Below are 15,076 nucleotides of genomic sequence, written 5' to 3'. Positions count from 1 at the left end.
TCCAGTTTACAACCTCTCCATGGATACCTAGTGTCTGAACCTTCTGAACTAACATCCCATGTGGGACCTTGTCAAAGGCCTTACTGAAGTCCATGTAGACAACATCCACAGCCTTTCCTTCATCTACTGTCTTGGTAACCTCCTCGAAAAACTCTACAAGATCCGTTAAACAATCTACCATGCACAAAGCCATGCTGACTATCCTTAATCAGCCCTTGGCTGTCCAAATTCTTGTATAGCCAATCTCTCAGAACACCTTCCAATAATTTACCTACCACTGATGTCAGGCTCACTGGCCTGTAATTACCTAGTTTACTTTTGGAGCCTTTTTTAAACAACGGAACAACATGAGCTCCAATCCTCCAGCACCGCACCCGTGGCTAAGGACATTTTAAATATTTCTGCCAGGGCCCCTGCAATTTCTACACTAGTCTCTCTCAAGATCCGAGGAAATATCATGTCAGGCCCAGGGGATTTACCTACCTTTATTCACTTTAAGGCAGCAAACACCTCCTCTTTAATCTCCATATGTTCCATGACACTACTGCTTGTTTCCCTTCCTTCCATATACGCTATGCCAGTTTCCTGAGTAAATACTGATGCAAAAAAACTTTAAGATCTCCCCCACCTCATGAGGCTCCACACAGACGACCACTCTGATCTTCTAGGGAACTAATTTTGTCCCTTACTATCCTTTTACTCTTAATATACTTGTAGAAACCCTTTGAGTTTATCTTCACATTATCTGCCAAAGTAACCTCGTCTTCTTTTTGCCTTCCTGATTTCATTCTTTAGTATTTTCTTACATTTTCTATACCCTTCAAGTACCTCATTTGTTCCTTGTTGCCTATACCTGCTATACACCTCTTTCTTAACCAGATCACCAATATCCCTTGAAAACCATGGTTCCCTATGCCTGTTAACTTTGCCTTTAATCCTGGCAGGAACATGCAAACTCTGCACTCTCAAGATTTCACCTTTGAAGGCCTTCCACTTACTGAACACATCCTTGCCAGAAAACAACTTATCCCAATCCACTCTTCCTAGATCCTTTCATTTCCACAAAAATGGCCCTTCTCCAATTTAGAACCTCAACTCGAGGACCAGACCTATCCTTACCCATAATTAACTTGAAACTAATGACATTATGGTCACCAGACCCAAAATGCTCACCTACACTTACTTCTGTCACCCGACCTGCCTGGTTCCCTAATAGGAGATCAAGAATTGCATCCTCTCTCGTAGGTACCTCTATATTGATTTAGAAAACTTTCCTGAACACATTTGACAAACTCTAAGCCATCTAGCCCTTTCACAGTGTGGGAGTCCCAGTCAATATGTAGAAAGTTAAAATCCTCTACTGTTACAACTTTGTTTCTTATATCAGTCTGCTATCTCTCTACGGATTTGCTCCTCTAATTCTCTGACTATTGGGCGGTCTATAATACAACCCTATTAGTGTGGGCACACCTTCCCCATTCCTCAGCTCCACCCATATGGCCTCTGTAGACAAGCCCTCTGGGCTGTCCTGCCTATGCACAGCTGTGATATTTTCCCTGACTAGTAATGCCACTCCTCCCCCTTTCATCCCTCCCTCTGTCACATCTGAAATGATGGAACCCCGGAACATTAAGCTGCCAGTCCTGCCCCTTCTGCAACCAAGTCTCACTAATAGCAATAATGTCATAATCCCACGTGCCAATCCATGCCCTAAGCTCATCTGCCTTACCTACAATACTCCTTGCATTGAAACAAATGCACCTGAGAACATTTCTATCAGGTACAAACCTTTGATTTCTGTCTATACATGCAGTCCTCACATGACCTTTATCCTCCCCCACCTCATTATCTGCTCTAACACTCTGGACATCCAGCTGCTCACCTTTGCTTCTGAGAATACCGAGAACTCGATCCGAGATATCGGTGACCTTGGCACCAGGGAGGCAACAGACCATCCAAGATTCTCAATCTCTCCCACAGAACCTCTTATCTGTCCCCCTAACTATCAAATCCCCTATTGCTACTGCTCTCCTCTTTTCCCTCCTTCCTTTGAGCTGAGGGTCCAGTCTCGGTGCCAGAGACGCAACCACTGCAACTCATCCCTGGTAGGTCATCCCCACCAACAGTATCCAAAACAGTATACTTATTATTGATGGGAACGGCCACAGGGGTGCTCTGCTCATTCTGTCTATTCCCCTTCCCTCTCCTGACAGTCACCCAGCTACCTGCCTCCTGACTTTTAGGGGTGACCATCTCCCTGAAACTCCTGTCTATTTCTGTCTCTACCTCCCGAATGATCCGAAGTTCATCCAGCTCCAGTTCCCTAACTTGGTTTGTCAGGAGCTGCAGCTGGATGCACCTTTTACAGGCGTAGTCATCAGGGATGATTGTGCTGTCCCTGACTTCCCACATACTGCATACGGAGCACTCGACTGTCCTAACTGCTGCCTCCATTACCTAGTCCTAAGTTAATTAAATTAAAGGAACTTACCCAGCCTTACCTCACTGGGGGCAAGCTCGTCCTCAGCCTCTGCTCACCGAAGCCTCTCGAGCCAAAGCCTCAAAGCTCCACTCCTACCCTGAGCTACTCACACAATGTGTACAGTTTACAACCTGAAATTCTCACTCTTCACAGACACCCACAAAAAACAGGCAAACCCCAAAAGAATGAATGATATTAGCCAGAGAAAGTGGATCACCTGAGGACTGGGAGAAATTCAGAGTTCAGCAGAGGAGGACAAAGGGCTTAATTAGGAAGGGGAAAAAAGATTATGAGAGAAAACTGGCAGAAAACAAAAACAGACTGTAAAAGCTTTTACAGATATGTAAAAAGGAAAAGACTGGTAAAGACAAATGTAGGTACCCTGCAGACAGAAACAGGTGAATTGATTATGGGGAGCAAGGACATGGCAGACCAATTGAATAATTACTTTGGTTCTGTCTTCACTAAGGACATAAATAATCTTCCAGAAATAGTAGGGGACAGAGGGTCCAGTAAGATGGAGGAACTGAGTGAAATACATGTTAGTAGGGAAGTGGTGTTAGGTAAATTGAAGGGATTGAAGGCAGATAAATCCCCAGGGCCAGATGGTCTGCATCCCAGGGTGCTTAAGGAAGTAGCCCAAGAAATAGTGGATGCATTAGTGATAATTTTTCAAAACTCGTTAGATTCTGGACTTGTTCCTGAGGATTGGAGGGTGGCTAATGTAACTCCACTTTTTAAAAAAAGGAGGGAGAGAAACCAGGGAATTATAGACCAGTTAGCCTAACATCGGTGGTGGGGAAACTGCTGGAGTCAGTTATCAAAGATGTGATAACAGCACATTTGGAAAGCAGTGAAATCATCAGACAAAGTCAGCATGGATTTGTGAAAGGAAAATCATGTCTGACAAATCTCAATTTTTTTTTTTGAGGATGTAACTAGTAGAGTGGATAGGGGAGAACCAGTGGATGTGGTATATTTGGATTTTCAGAAGGCTTTTGACAAGGTCCCACACAGGAGATTAGTGTGCAAATTTAAAGCACACGGTATTGGGGGTAAGGTATTGGTGTGGGTGGAGAGTTGGTTAGCAGACAGGAAGCAAAGAGTGGGAATAAACAGGACCTTTTCAGAATGGCAGGCAGTGACAGGATACCGCAAGGCTCAGTGCTGGGACCTCAGTTGTTTACAATATATATTAATGACTTGGATGAGGGAATTAAATGCAGCATCTCCAAGTTTGCGGATGACACGAAGCTGGGTGGCAGTGTTTGCTGTGAGGAGGATGCTAAGAGGATGCAGGGTGACTTGGATAGGTTGGGTGAGTGGGCAAATTCATGGCAGATGCAATTTAATGTGGATAAATGTGAAGTTATCCACTTTGGTGGCAAAAATAGGAAAACAGATTATTATCTGAATGGTGGCCGATTAGGAAAAGGGGAGGTGCAACAAGACCTGGGTGTCATTATACACCAGTCATTGAAAGTGGGCATGCAGGTACAGCAGGCGGTGAAAAAGGTGAATGGTATGCTGGCATTTATAGCGAGAGGATTCGAGTACAGGAGCAGGGAGGTACTACTGCAGTTGTACAAGGCCTTGGTGAGACCACACCTGGAGTATTGTGTGCAGTTTTGGTCCCCTAATCTGAGGAAAGACATCCTTGCCATAGAGGGAGTACAAAGAAGGTTCACCAGGTTGATTCCTGGGATGGCAGGACTTTCATATGAAGAGAGACTGGATGAACTGGGCTTGTACTCATTGGAATTTAGAAGATTGAGGGGGGGATCTGATTGAAATGTATAAGATCCTAAAGGGATTGGACAGGCTAGATGCAGGAAGATTGTTCCCGATGTTGGGGGAAGTCCAGAACAAGGGGTCACAGTTTGAGGATAGAGGGGAAGCCTTCTAGGACTGATATTAGGAAAAACTTCTTCACTCAGAGTGGTGAATCTGTGGAATTCTCTGCCACGGGAAACAGTTGAGGCCAGTTCATTGGCTATATTTAAGAGGGAGTTAGATATGGCCCTTGTGGCTAAAGGGATCAGGGGGTATGGAGGGAAGGCTGGTGCAGGGTTCTGAGTTGGATGATCAGCCATGATCATAATGAATGGCAGTGCAGGCTCGAAGGGCTGAATGGCCTACTCCTGCACCTATTTTCTATGTATGTTTCTATAAAAACGTTAGAACCCCAAAGAGTCCTCTTTGCCCTCCCTGCGCAAGCATCAGCCTCCCCCTCCACCTTGTGAGAACATTACTAGGACTGGAGGGGAGACTGGACAGGCCAGGACTGTGTACCCATGAGTGAGACTGGGGGGGGGGGGGGGGGTGGGAGGGGTGCCTAATGAAAATTCATAAAATCATGAGGAGCTAGATAAGATAGATAGATGATCATAGGCTCTCCTCCCCCCCCCCCCCCCCAGGAGCCTAAAACTAGAGAGCACAGGTTTAAGGGGGTGGTGGGTATATGGAATAAGCTGCCAGAGGAAGTGGAAGTGGTAGAGGGTGGAGACCACAATAGGAATGTGGGAAGTTTTCAAGGGATTGCGGCCAAGATTCAGACAAACAGGACAGGTTCGAGTAGACCACATGGTCAGCATGTTTGAGCTGAGCTGAAGGGTCTGTTTCTGTACTGTTATTCTAAGTGGAGATTTTGTTCAGAGGGCTATCACAGGTCTGATGGGGAGAATGGCTTTACTGTGTTATATTATTGTCCTCAGTGCCTCTGGCCGACGCTCGTCGCAGGGAGCTGTTGTTGAGGAGCTGAGGAGAAGCCTACAATACCCACCCATGGATGTGAACGGTCAGTATCATTTCTGCAGGGCTCAGTTCTCTCCCTGCCCACCACCCTTCCACCAAAATCTGTCTGCCTCTCCCCCCCCCCCCCCCCCCACTGACCCACCCCCACAGGTTCCTGCTGGTTTTGGGCCTCTCCCAGCCTACTACCTCTTCCACACCCACTGGTTCCTGCTGGGTTCAGGCCTCTCTCCCTGCACACTACCCTTCCATGAAAATCTGTCTGCGTCTTTCCCTATTGACCCACCCCCACAGGTTCCCACTGGTTTTGGGCCTCTCTCCCTGCACACCACCTCTCCCACCCCCATCAACCCACTCCCACTGATTCCAGCTGGGTTCAGACCACTCTCCCTACCCACCACCCTTCCACTGAGATCCATCCACTTCTGCTCCCCTCCCCCCCCCCCAAAAAATAGGCTCTCACTAGGCTCAGACATCTTTGCCTGCCCACCACCCTTCCACTGATGTCTGTCCAGCTCTACCCCCCTCTCCAGGCTTCTGATAGGCTTGGACCTTTCTCCCTGCTCGCTGCCTGTCGATCAACATCTGTCTACCTCTCCCCTCCATCATAGACCCACAGCACAGGAACAGACCCTTTGGCCTGCCATGTCCATGCTAACCCTCCTGTTCCCATCTAAAGCAACACCACTCTACGTGACTTGCTCCATACCCTTCTTTGCCTTGGCGATTCAATTGTGAGGGCCTCTGCCACCACCTCCTCAGGCAGTAAGTTCCAGATTCAGCCCTCTCTGGGGGAAGAACTAACCCTCTTCCTTCTCACCATACACACATTTTTTACCCCAAAAATATCTTCATTACTTAGTACATTCTGCAATGCATGGGCAGCATGCTAGCATACCGGTTAGCACATTAGTGACCTGGGTTCAATTCCTGCCACTCCCACCCCTCCAGTTCTTCTGCTTTTGGCTTTTCACGGCAATTGGCAGTCCAGCTTAAAGGTGCATTGCCACCACTAACTGGACTGGAGTGTGGTGTAGAGAGTTGGGAAATAAACCCCTTACTGGTTCTTTATCAAATGAAAACTAAATTACCCCAAAGAGCCCTATAGGTTGTAAATAGTGAAATACAATACTGTGAGTTAAAGTCAATTCCAAAACTTAATGAAGTGAAAACTATCAACTCCCAAAGACTGTAGTGCAGCCTGCATTCGATTTCTTTCAACCGTATATGCTTCACAATGTGTTCAACTGTTCCATAATGACAAAACCTACACCACCCAGAATGATGTTTCCAACATGATGCAAGGCATAATTAAGCATCGTACACCCAATTCTAAGTCGTCAATACAAGTCCTTCCCTTCTTGTTTCATCTCCTTCTCCCATCAACCCAACAGTTTTATGTATTCTGTAAAGTTGTCTCCCCTAATGCCCATTATCCCACAAGTCTTGCCATAATTCCCTAATTCTTAACCCTATCAACCCCTTAGCTCTTCATTTGTTAAAGGTCTACAGTGCCAATAAAAAGTATTCAGCTCCTTGGAAGTCTTCATGATTTATTGTTTTACAGCAGTGGATTTAATTTGGATTTTTTTTTATTTATACACTGATCAACACAAGACTTTCATGTCAAAGTGAAAACAGATCTCTGTAGTGATCTTAATAAATATAAAACAAAGTAATTGATTGCAAAATATTCACCCTCTTTAACATGACACACTGAATCATCACTGGTGCAGCCAATTGGTTTTAGAAGTCATAATTAGTTAAGTGGAGATCACCTGTGTGCAGTCAAGGTGTTTCAATTGATTGTAGTAAAAATACACCTGTATCTGGAAGGTCCAACTGCTGGTGAGTCAGTATCCCGGCAAAAACTACACCATGAAGACAAGAACACTCCAAGCAACTCTACGAAAAGGTTACTGTAAAGCACAAGTCAGGAGACAGATACAAGAAAATTTCCAAGTCACTGAATTTAACTGGAGTACAGTTAAATCAATTATCAAGAAATGGAAGAATATGGCACTATTGTAAATCTGCCTAGAGCAGGCAGTCCTCAAAAACTGAGTGACTGTGCAAGAAGGGGACTAGTGAGGGAGGCCACCAAGTGACCTATGACAACTCTAGAGGAGTTATAAGCTTCAGTGGCTGAGATGGGAGAGACTGCACATACAACAACTGTTCCCAGGTGTCTCACCAGTTGCAGCTTTATGGGAGAGTGGCAAAGAGAAAACCACTGTTTGGGGGGAAAAAAAAACACTACATGAAATCTCAGCTAGAGTTTGCCAGAAGGCACGTGGGAAGACTTGGAGGCCAGTCAGAAGGAGGTTCTATGATCTGATGAAACCAAAATTGAACTTTCTGGCCATCAGACTAAACACTAAGTTTGGCGCAAGCCAAACACTGCACATCAAAAACACCATCTTTCCCATGAAGCATGGTGGTGGCTGCATCATGCTGTGGGGATGCTTCACTGCAGCAGGCCTAGGAAAGTAGAGGGTAAAATGAATGCAGCAAAATACAGGGAAATCCTGGAGGAAAACCTGATGCAATCTACAAGAGAACTGACTTGGGAGAAGATTCATTTTCCATCAAGACAATGACCTCAAGAACAAAGCTTAAAAACAACAAAGTTAATGTCCTGGGGTGGCCAAGTCAGAGTCCAGACCCCAATCCAATTTGTAGTTGGACTTGAAAAAGGCAGTTCATTCATAATCCCCATGCAGTTTGACAGAAATCAAGTAGTTTTGTAAAGAAGAATGGGGGAAAATTGCAGTGTCCAGATGGGCAAAGCTGATTGAGACCTATCCACACAGACTCATGGCTGTAATTATGGCATGTAGTATTATGTAATCTAGTGCATCTACTAAATACTGACTTGAAGGGGGTGAGTGATTATGCAATCAATTATTGTGCTTTATTTGAAAATAATTTAGATCACTTTGTAGGAATCTGTTTTCACTTTGACATGTTGATCAGTGTCAAAAAAGCCAAATTAAATCCATTGTGATTCAATGTTGTAAAACAATAAAACATGAAAACTTCCAAGAGGAATGAATACTTTTCATAGAAACTGTATATCTACTGCTGAAATTTTAAACTTTTTTTTTAAGCTAAGCATCAACCTCTAATTCTCAACACCTCTATGTGCAGGAACCCACAAGAAGAGACATGTAAATTAATACTTTGAATATGAAATAAAGCTTGAAGAGCTTCTAACAATAACTCTGACCTAGTGCTAGAATGACTTGTTTTAAGACTCATCAAAACCAAAAAAGAACCTGAATAAATTACAACTTTGCAAGGACAAATTTCCTCCACCCACTATAAGCCAAAAATGATGGCATCTAAATACTGTATACTGATAAATGATTAGTAAATGTTTCTTTATCATTACCATAAAATATAGGAGTAGGCCATTTGGCCCATAGAGTCTGCTCCACCATTCAGTCATGGGCTGATCCAATTCTTCTAGTCATCCCCACTCCCCTGCCTTCACCCCATACCCTTTGATACCCTGGCTGATCAAGAACCTATCTATCTCTGCCTTAAATACACCCAATGACTTGACCTTCACAGCTGCTCGTGGTAACAAACTCCATAGATTTACCACTCTGACTAAAGTAATTTTTCCACATCTCAGTTCTAAATAGACATCCTTCAATCCTGAAGTCGTGCCCTCTTGCCCCCTTGAGGGGCTAAAATGCAGCCAGAAGGGGAGGAGCAGCCCCCACAGATCTGCAAATAAGGGCTGCGGTCACACAAACTCCGTGTACCTCATATACGGTCTCCTCTAGTCTGCATCACCGCAGGCCAATTCCCCGCTGGTCTCCACGCTGGGGAGAGTTAGGACAGGAACAATGATGTGCCAAACCAATTAAACCAGCGATCAATGGCCAACTCTTCTGCCTGTCCAAATCCTTCCATTTTCCTCATGCTCATGTGTCTATCTACATAGAAACATAGAAAATAGGTACAACTGCAGTAATTAAATTGCATCTACCATGAATTTGCCCACTCACCCAACCTATCCAAGTCACTCTGGATCCTCTCAGCATCCTTTAAACGTCTGTGAGAAGTCTCCACAGTACCTGCCTCTGCTACCACCCGAGACAGTGTATTCCAGACACCCTCCACTCTCTGAAAACCAGGCTCCTCACATCTCCTTTGAAATTATTCTCTTTCACCTTAAATACGTACTGCACCCTCTGGTATTAGACATTTCAAATTTGCAAAAAAAAGATGCTGTCTGTCTACTCTGTCTGTGTCTCTCAATCTTATAAACCTCTATCAGATCTCCCCTCAGCCTCCGCTGCTCCAGAGAAAACAACCCAGGTTTGTCCAACCTGTCATTATAGCACACTCCCTCTAATCCAGGCAGCATCCTGGTAAACCTCTTCTGCAGCGTTCTCCAAAGTCTCGACATCCCTCCTATAATGGGGCAAGCAGAACACTCCACCATCTACTCTCACCGTTCACCCATCCCTCAGCCCGACCGAAGGCGGGAGTTTCTGGGTTCGAGGTGTCCCTCCAGCAGGGTGGTGATTCCCTGGAGGTCAGCACTGACCTGTGTATCTGTGTCCTACTGCAGGCTACGTGTCCGACCCTCTCAGCACCATGCGGTACAACTCCTGCAGCAGCGGTAGCCAGGAGGAGAGTCCCTGAGGTCCTACCGCCCGCCGGCTAGGCAGCGAGGAAGGACAGTCCCCGTGATTGTTGTCTGCCAGTAGGGCAGTGAGAGGGCGGGGACAGCGGCCGGAGGAGATGATAAACAATAAATAAAATGACATCTGCTCAGTTTTCCTGACCTGATCTTGTTCCCAAAATTAACAACGTTCAGGACTACCGATCTTACCCAGGGATGGACCCTGCAGCTTCGACCTTGGTGGTCTGTCCCTCCGATCTCTGACACCCGAGAGCTTTCATAGAGTGGAGAGGGTGGAGTCTTTGGACCCACCTACCCACCGGCACCAGAGACAGGATTCCAGTCTAGTCACACAGTACAGAAGCCAGACTAACACTAACTCACACCAGCAGCTCAGGGCACACCCGAGAAGCAAAATCCGGTCTCGGTTCGAAACATCGCCCACTTATTCCTCTGCTGCCTGACCTGATGAGCTCCTCCACCATTTTGAGTGTGTTGTTTTGGACTTCCAGCATCTGCAGATTGTCTTGTGTTAATCAGAGGGCAAAAATGGTAGGGGAGGGTGTGAAGACTTGGGCAGAGTTACCAGTGCAGATTTGAAACATGAATTATTCCACTTACCCCCACCCCATCCATTTTATTCTGTCTTCTGCCCCCCCCCGTGTCCTTTCCAGTCCTGATGAAGAGTCTCTGCCTGAAACATCGACTATTTCCCTCCATTGATGCTGCCTGTCCTGCTGAGTTCTCCAGCGTTTCGTGTGTGTCAGAATCAGGTTTAATATCACGGGCATATGATCTGAAATGTGTTTTGCAGCAGCAGTACCGTGTAATGCATAATAATAATACTAACTCACTGCAAGTCTATACTGTATACAGTATATGAAAATTAAATTAGTAGCGCAAAAAGGGAAAATCGAGGTGTTCATGGGTTGATTCCTTGTTCAGAAATCTGATGACGGACGAGAAGATAATGTTCTTGAAAAGTTGTGTTTTATCTGCATGCTCCTGTAGCAATGTGAAGCGGGCACGACATGGGCGCTGGGGGTCCTTAATGACAGGTGCTGCCTTTTCCAGCCTCTGTCACAATGTCCCAGATGGGCGAGCTATTTTGGGGCCTGCGTTGAGAGAGTTCAGGGTCACGGACTGATGGGACAGGGAGAGGGTGGCACGGAGGGACGGCAGCAACAGGAAGCTTGGATTCTCCCTGTGGACAGAGTTCAAGTACGCGGTAAAGGAACCACGCATCCTGAGAGGGGTTTCTGCGGTAGAGAAAACCACGCAATGAACCCATCAGACTGGAAGCGGTGCGGGCAAATCGCCGCCGCTTTAAGACCAGAAGAGTTAGCGCAGAATTGGGCCGCTCGGCCTGTCATGGCTGGTTGATTATCCCGATTCACCTGACATTCCGACCTATCTCCGCTTTAAATTTACCCAATGACCTGGCCTCCGCTGCTGTCTATGGCACCGAGTTCCACAGGTCCCTGAGTGGTGGGACGGGACGTCCCGCGGATGTACACGAAGGTATACGATAACGAGTTGTTGGCAGGGACAGTGAAGGTCAGCACCGTCTCCTCTAAACTGCGCAGGTTGGCGGCCGCGCAGTATCTGAAATGCCCCGAAGCCTTTGCTGCAGCGTGGCTGGAGTTTTTAAATACTATAATATTAATATAAAGTGCCGTGCGGTTTTCGAGCCGTTTAAAAAAGTCCTGCTCAGAGCAATGGTTGGCCCACGCAGCTGTTAGCGTTGGAGATCAGGGTGTAATGAAGGGCGCGGCCCCTACGAAATGAAGAGGAGGGAGGAGAATAGTTTTGGGGCTGTGCAGGGTGATCTGAGGTTGGAGGGGTGGAAGAGGAACGCACTCTGCACCGGAGGAGAAAGGGGTATAGGAAGTACATAGCAACACACACACAGAAGAAACTCAGCAGCGACGCTTTGGGCCGGTACCCTTCATCAGGATATCCGTGCGGAGGGGGGCCTGTCAGAATTTCAACGGGTGGAACAGTCTGAAACGAAGGGACACAGTTACAGAATTAGGGAGCAGAGATTTAAAACTGGGCTGTGTAGCGATTTCTCACTGAGGGAGAAGAGTCTCTGGAATTCTACCAAGAGGGTCACTGCAAGTTCAGAGGACGGACAGAAATGTTTGACAGAGCAGGGGACTGAGGGGGATGAGGAACTGGCACAGAAACGGAGAGAAGCCTGTTGGTCATAAAACCATAAGATATCGGAGCAGACTTAAGATATTTGGCGTATGGAGTCTGCTCTGTCTGTCACAATAGGGGGCATTGGGAGCAAGGGTGGACCCAAATGCAAGACACATCTTGTGAGGTTAAGTAAATTGAGTTTATTGTTTGATAGCAGGAGAGCAAAGCAGAAGCAGGAAATAGCGAACTGGACAAGGACTCAGGACTACGACTAGGCTGGGATAAGGGTCTGGGCTTGGACTCGGATCCCAGAACTAGCGGCGACATGGAGAGGCTAGAATATGGACTCCGAGCCAGAGACTGGGCAAGGACCCGGTACCTGGGTCTTGCCTCGGGCTCGGACCCCAGAACCAGGCATGGACATGACATAGGGTAGGGAGAGGAGGAACATGGAAAACGGAGCCTCGGTCTCGGGAGAGCAGGTACATGGAACCATGGATACATACACAGAACAGAGAGCCAGGACCCCTCCTTGGGTACAGGACATAGGGCTGGGACTCATGGCCCCCCGCAGGGCAATGGCAAGACGGCTTGACTTACCCCACGGAGGCAAGGACAAGACAAGACCAACACGAAAGAACACCAGACAATACCTATCTAGCTCCGGCGATAGAACTAGACCGAGGTGCAGGGGAGGGGTGCAGACAAGGGCTAGAGATGAGAGGGGCAGAGAATGGATTCAGACGGGGGGGGGGGGGGAAAAGAGAAGGTCAGGAGTTATAGACCGCTAGGACCAGGACTTGGATACTGCCAGGCTCAGGACTTGACTTGGAGCCTCTGGGTAGTGGCGAGCTCTCGGCTCGGGAACAGTAGACAGCGGTTCTTAATTCCCTGCGGCGGATTACCTGACGGACTCACCTCGGTGAGGAAACTTTGCAGGGTTGCTCCGGTGAGGAAAGGCGAATTACCGGCACTCACTCCGGGTGGAAACTAGGCTTACTCCAGCCAGATGACATTGATACACCATAACTTTGCAAACACTCCCACACTGAACAGCTCAAAGCCGGAGACTATAAATTACCGGTTCAGCCGAGAGTAAATTGCTTCTAATCACCAAGGCCGAGGGACACGGGAAAACAGGGAGCCAAAGGGAAACAGGGAGTCAACGGTCCGGATCGTAACATAAACAAAGTAAATTTAAAGGGACCCCGATCCGGACCTTGACACTGTCATTTCATTGTAGCTGATCCATTCACTCTCAGCTCCAGTCTCCTGCCTTAGACCATAAGACATAGGAGCAGAATTAGACCACACAACCAACCGAGTCTGCTCTGCCGTTCCATCATGGCTGATCCCGGATCCCACTCATCCCAAACACCTGCCTTCTCACAATATGCTTTGATGCCCTGTCTGATCAGGAAACGATCAACTTCCACGTCAGATATACCCACTTGGACTCCACCGCAGTCTGTAGTAGGGCATTCCACATTTCTGGTTTAAAAATATCCTCCTTACTTCTATTCTAAAAAGGCGCTCCTCGATTTTGAGGCAGTAGTTTCCAGTTCTGGATACCCTTCCCCACCACCACAGGAAACATCCTCCCCACGTCCACCTTATCAAAATTCAACATTCTTTCAACATTCAATAGGTTTCAGTGAGATCCTCCTGCATTCTTTGAATTCCAGTGAGTACAGGCCTAAAGCTGCCAAACACTCCTCATATGTTAACCCCTTCATTCATGGAATCATCCTTGTGGATCTTTTCTGGACTCTCTCCAATGACAACACATCCTTTCTGAGATATGGGGTCCAAAACTCTAAGTGCAACCTGACTAGTGTCTTATAAAGGCTCAGCATTATCTTCTTGCTTTTATATTCTATTCCCCTTGAAATAAATGTCAACATTGCATTTGCCTTCTTTACCACAGACTCAACCTGTAAATTAACCTTCTGGGAGTCTAGAGCGAAGACTCTGAAGTCCGTCTGCACCTCTGATGTTTGAACCTTCTCCCCATTTAGATAATAGCCTGCACTATTTTACCAAAACTCATTATCATACATTTCCCGATACTGTATTGCATATGCTACATTTTTGCTTATTCTTCCAATTTGTCGAAGTCCTGCCAAAATTGCATTGCTTCCTCAGCACTACCTACCCCTCCACCTACCTTTGTATCATCCACAAACTTTGCCACAAAGCCATCAATTCCATTATCCAAATCATTGACAAACAATGTGAAAAGTAGTGGTCCCAATACTGACCCCTGAGGAACACCAGTAAACTCTGACAGCCAACCTGAAAATGCTCCCTTTATTCCCACTCGCTGCCTCCTGCCTGTCAGCCATTCCAGTATCTTTCCTGTAAAGTCATAGGATTTTATCTTGTTAAGCAGCCTCATCTGTGGCACCTTCTGAAAATCCAAATAAATGACATCCACTGCCTCTGCTTTGTCCAAAAAGAACTCCAACAGATTTGTCAGGCAAAATTTCCCTTTACAAGAATCATGCTGGATTTGACTTATTTTATCATTAGTCTCGAAGTACCCTGAAACTTAATAATAGAATCCAAAACTTTCCCAACCACTGGGTTTAGGCTAACTGGCCTATAATTTCCTTTATTTTGCCTTCTTCCCTTCATTAAGAGTGGAGTGACATTTGCAATCTTCCAGTCCTCTGGAACCATGCCAGAATCAAGTGATTCTTGAAAGATCAAGACAAATGCATCCGTTATCTCTTCAGCAACCTCTCTCAGGACTCTGGGATGTAGTCCACCCAGTCCAGAGACTTATCCACCTTAAGTCCTTTGAGTTTGCCTAGCATTTTTTCCTTTGTAACAGCAATGACACTCATCCTGCTCTCTGACACTCAAGGTGTTGGTGTCTTTCATTTTCAAGACTAATGTAAAGTTCATCTGCCATTTCTTTGCCCCCCGTTACTACCTCACCAATGTTATTTTCCAGTGCTCCAATATCAACTCTCTTCTACTTTTTATATAACTGAAAAAAACTTTTAGTGTCCTGCTTTATATTATTGGCTGGTCATATTTCCTCTTTTCCC

At 46.3% G+C, this 15,076-nt stretch overlaps 1 protein-coding gene across 1 annotated transcript in view; it reads left to right on the top strand.

Moving 5' to 3' along the window:
- The window catches only part of tnni3k (TNNI3 interacting kinase), a 167,140-nt gene extending 156,406 nt beyond the window's left edge, over window positions 1–10,734 (top strand). Inside the window, exons 26-27 of the mRNA XM_072273253.1 lie at window positions 5,197–5,279; window positions 9,822–10,734. Of these exons, the coding sequence (XP_072129354.1) occupies window positions 5,197–5,279; window positions 9,822–9,895 (157 nt within the window). The 3' untranslated portion in view covers window positions 9,896–10,734. The remainder of the gene's footprint in view (window positions 1–5,196; window positions 5,280–9,821) is intronic.
- The last annotated feature ends 4,342 nt before the right edge of the window (window positions 10,735–15,076 follow it).

The sequence above is a fragment of the Mobula birostris genome, chromosome 12 (assembly GCF_030028105.1).
Source record: "Mobula birostris isolate sMobBir1 chromosome 12, sMobBir1.hap1, whole genome shotgun sequence".
NCBI classification, from domain to species: Eukaryota; Metazoa; Chordata; class Chondrichthyes; order Myliobatiformes; family Myliobatidae; genus Mobula; species Mobula birostris.
The sequence above is the reverse complement of the archived record's forward strand: the minus strand, read 5'-3'. Positions and strand labels throughout refer to the sequence as shown.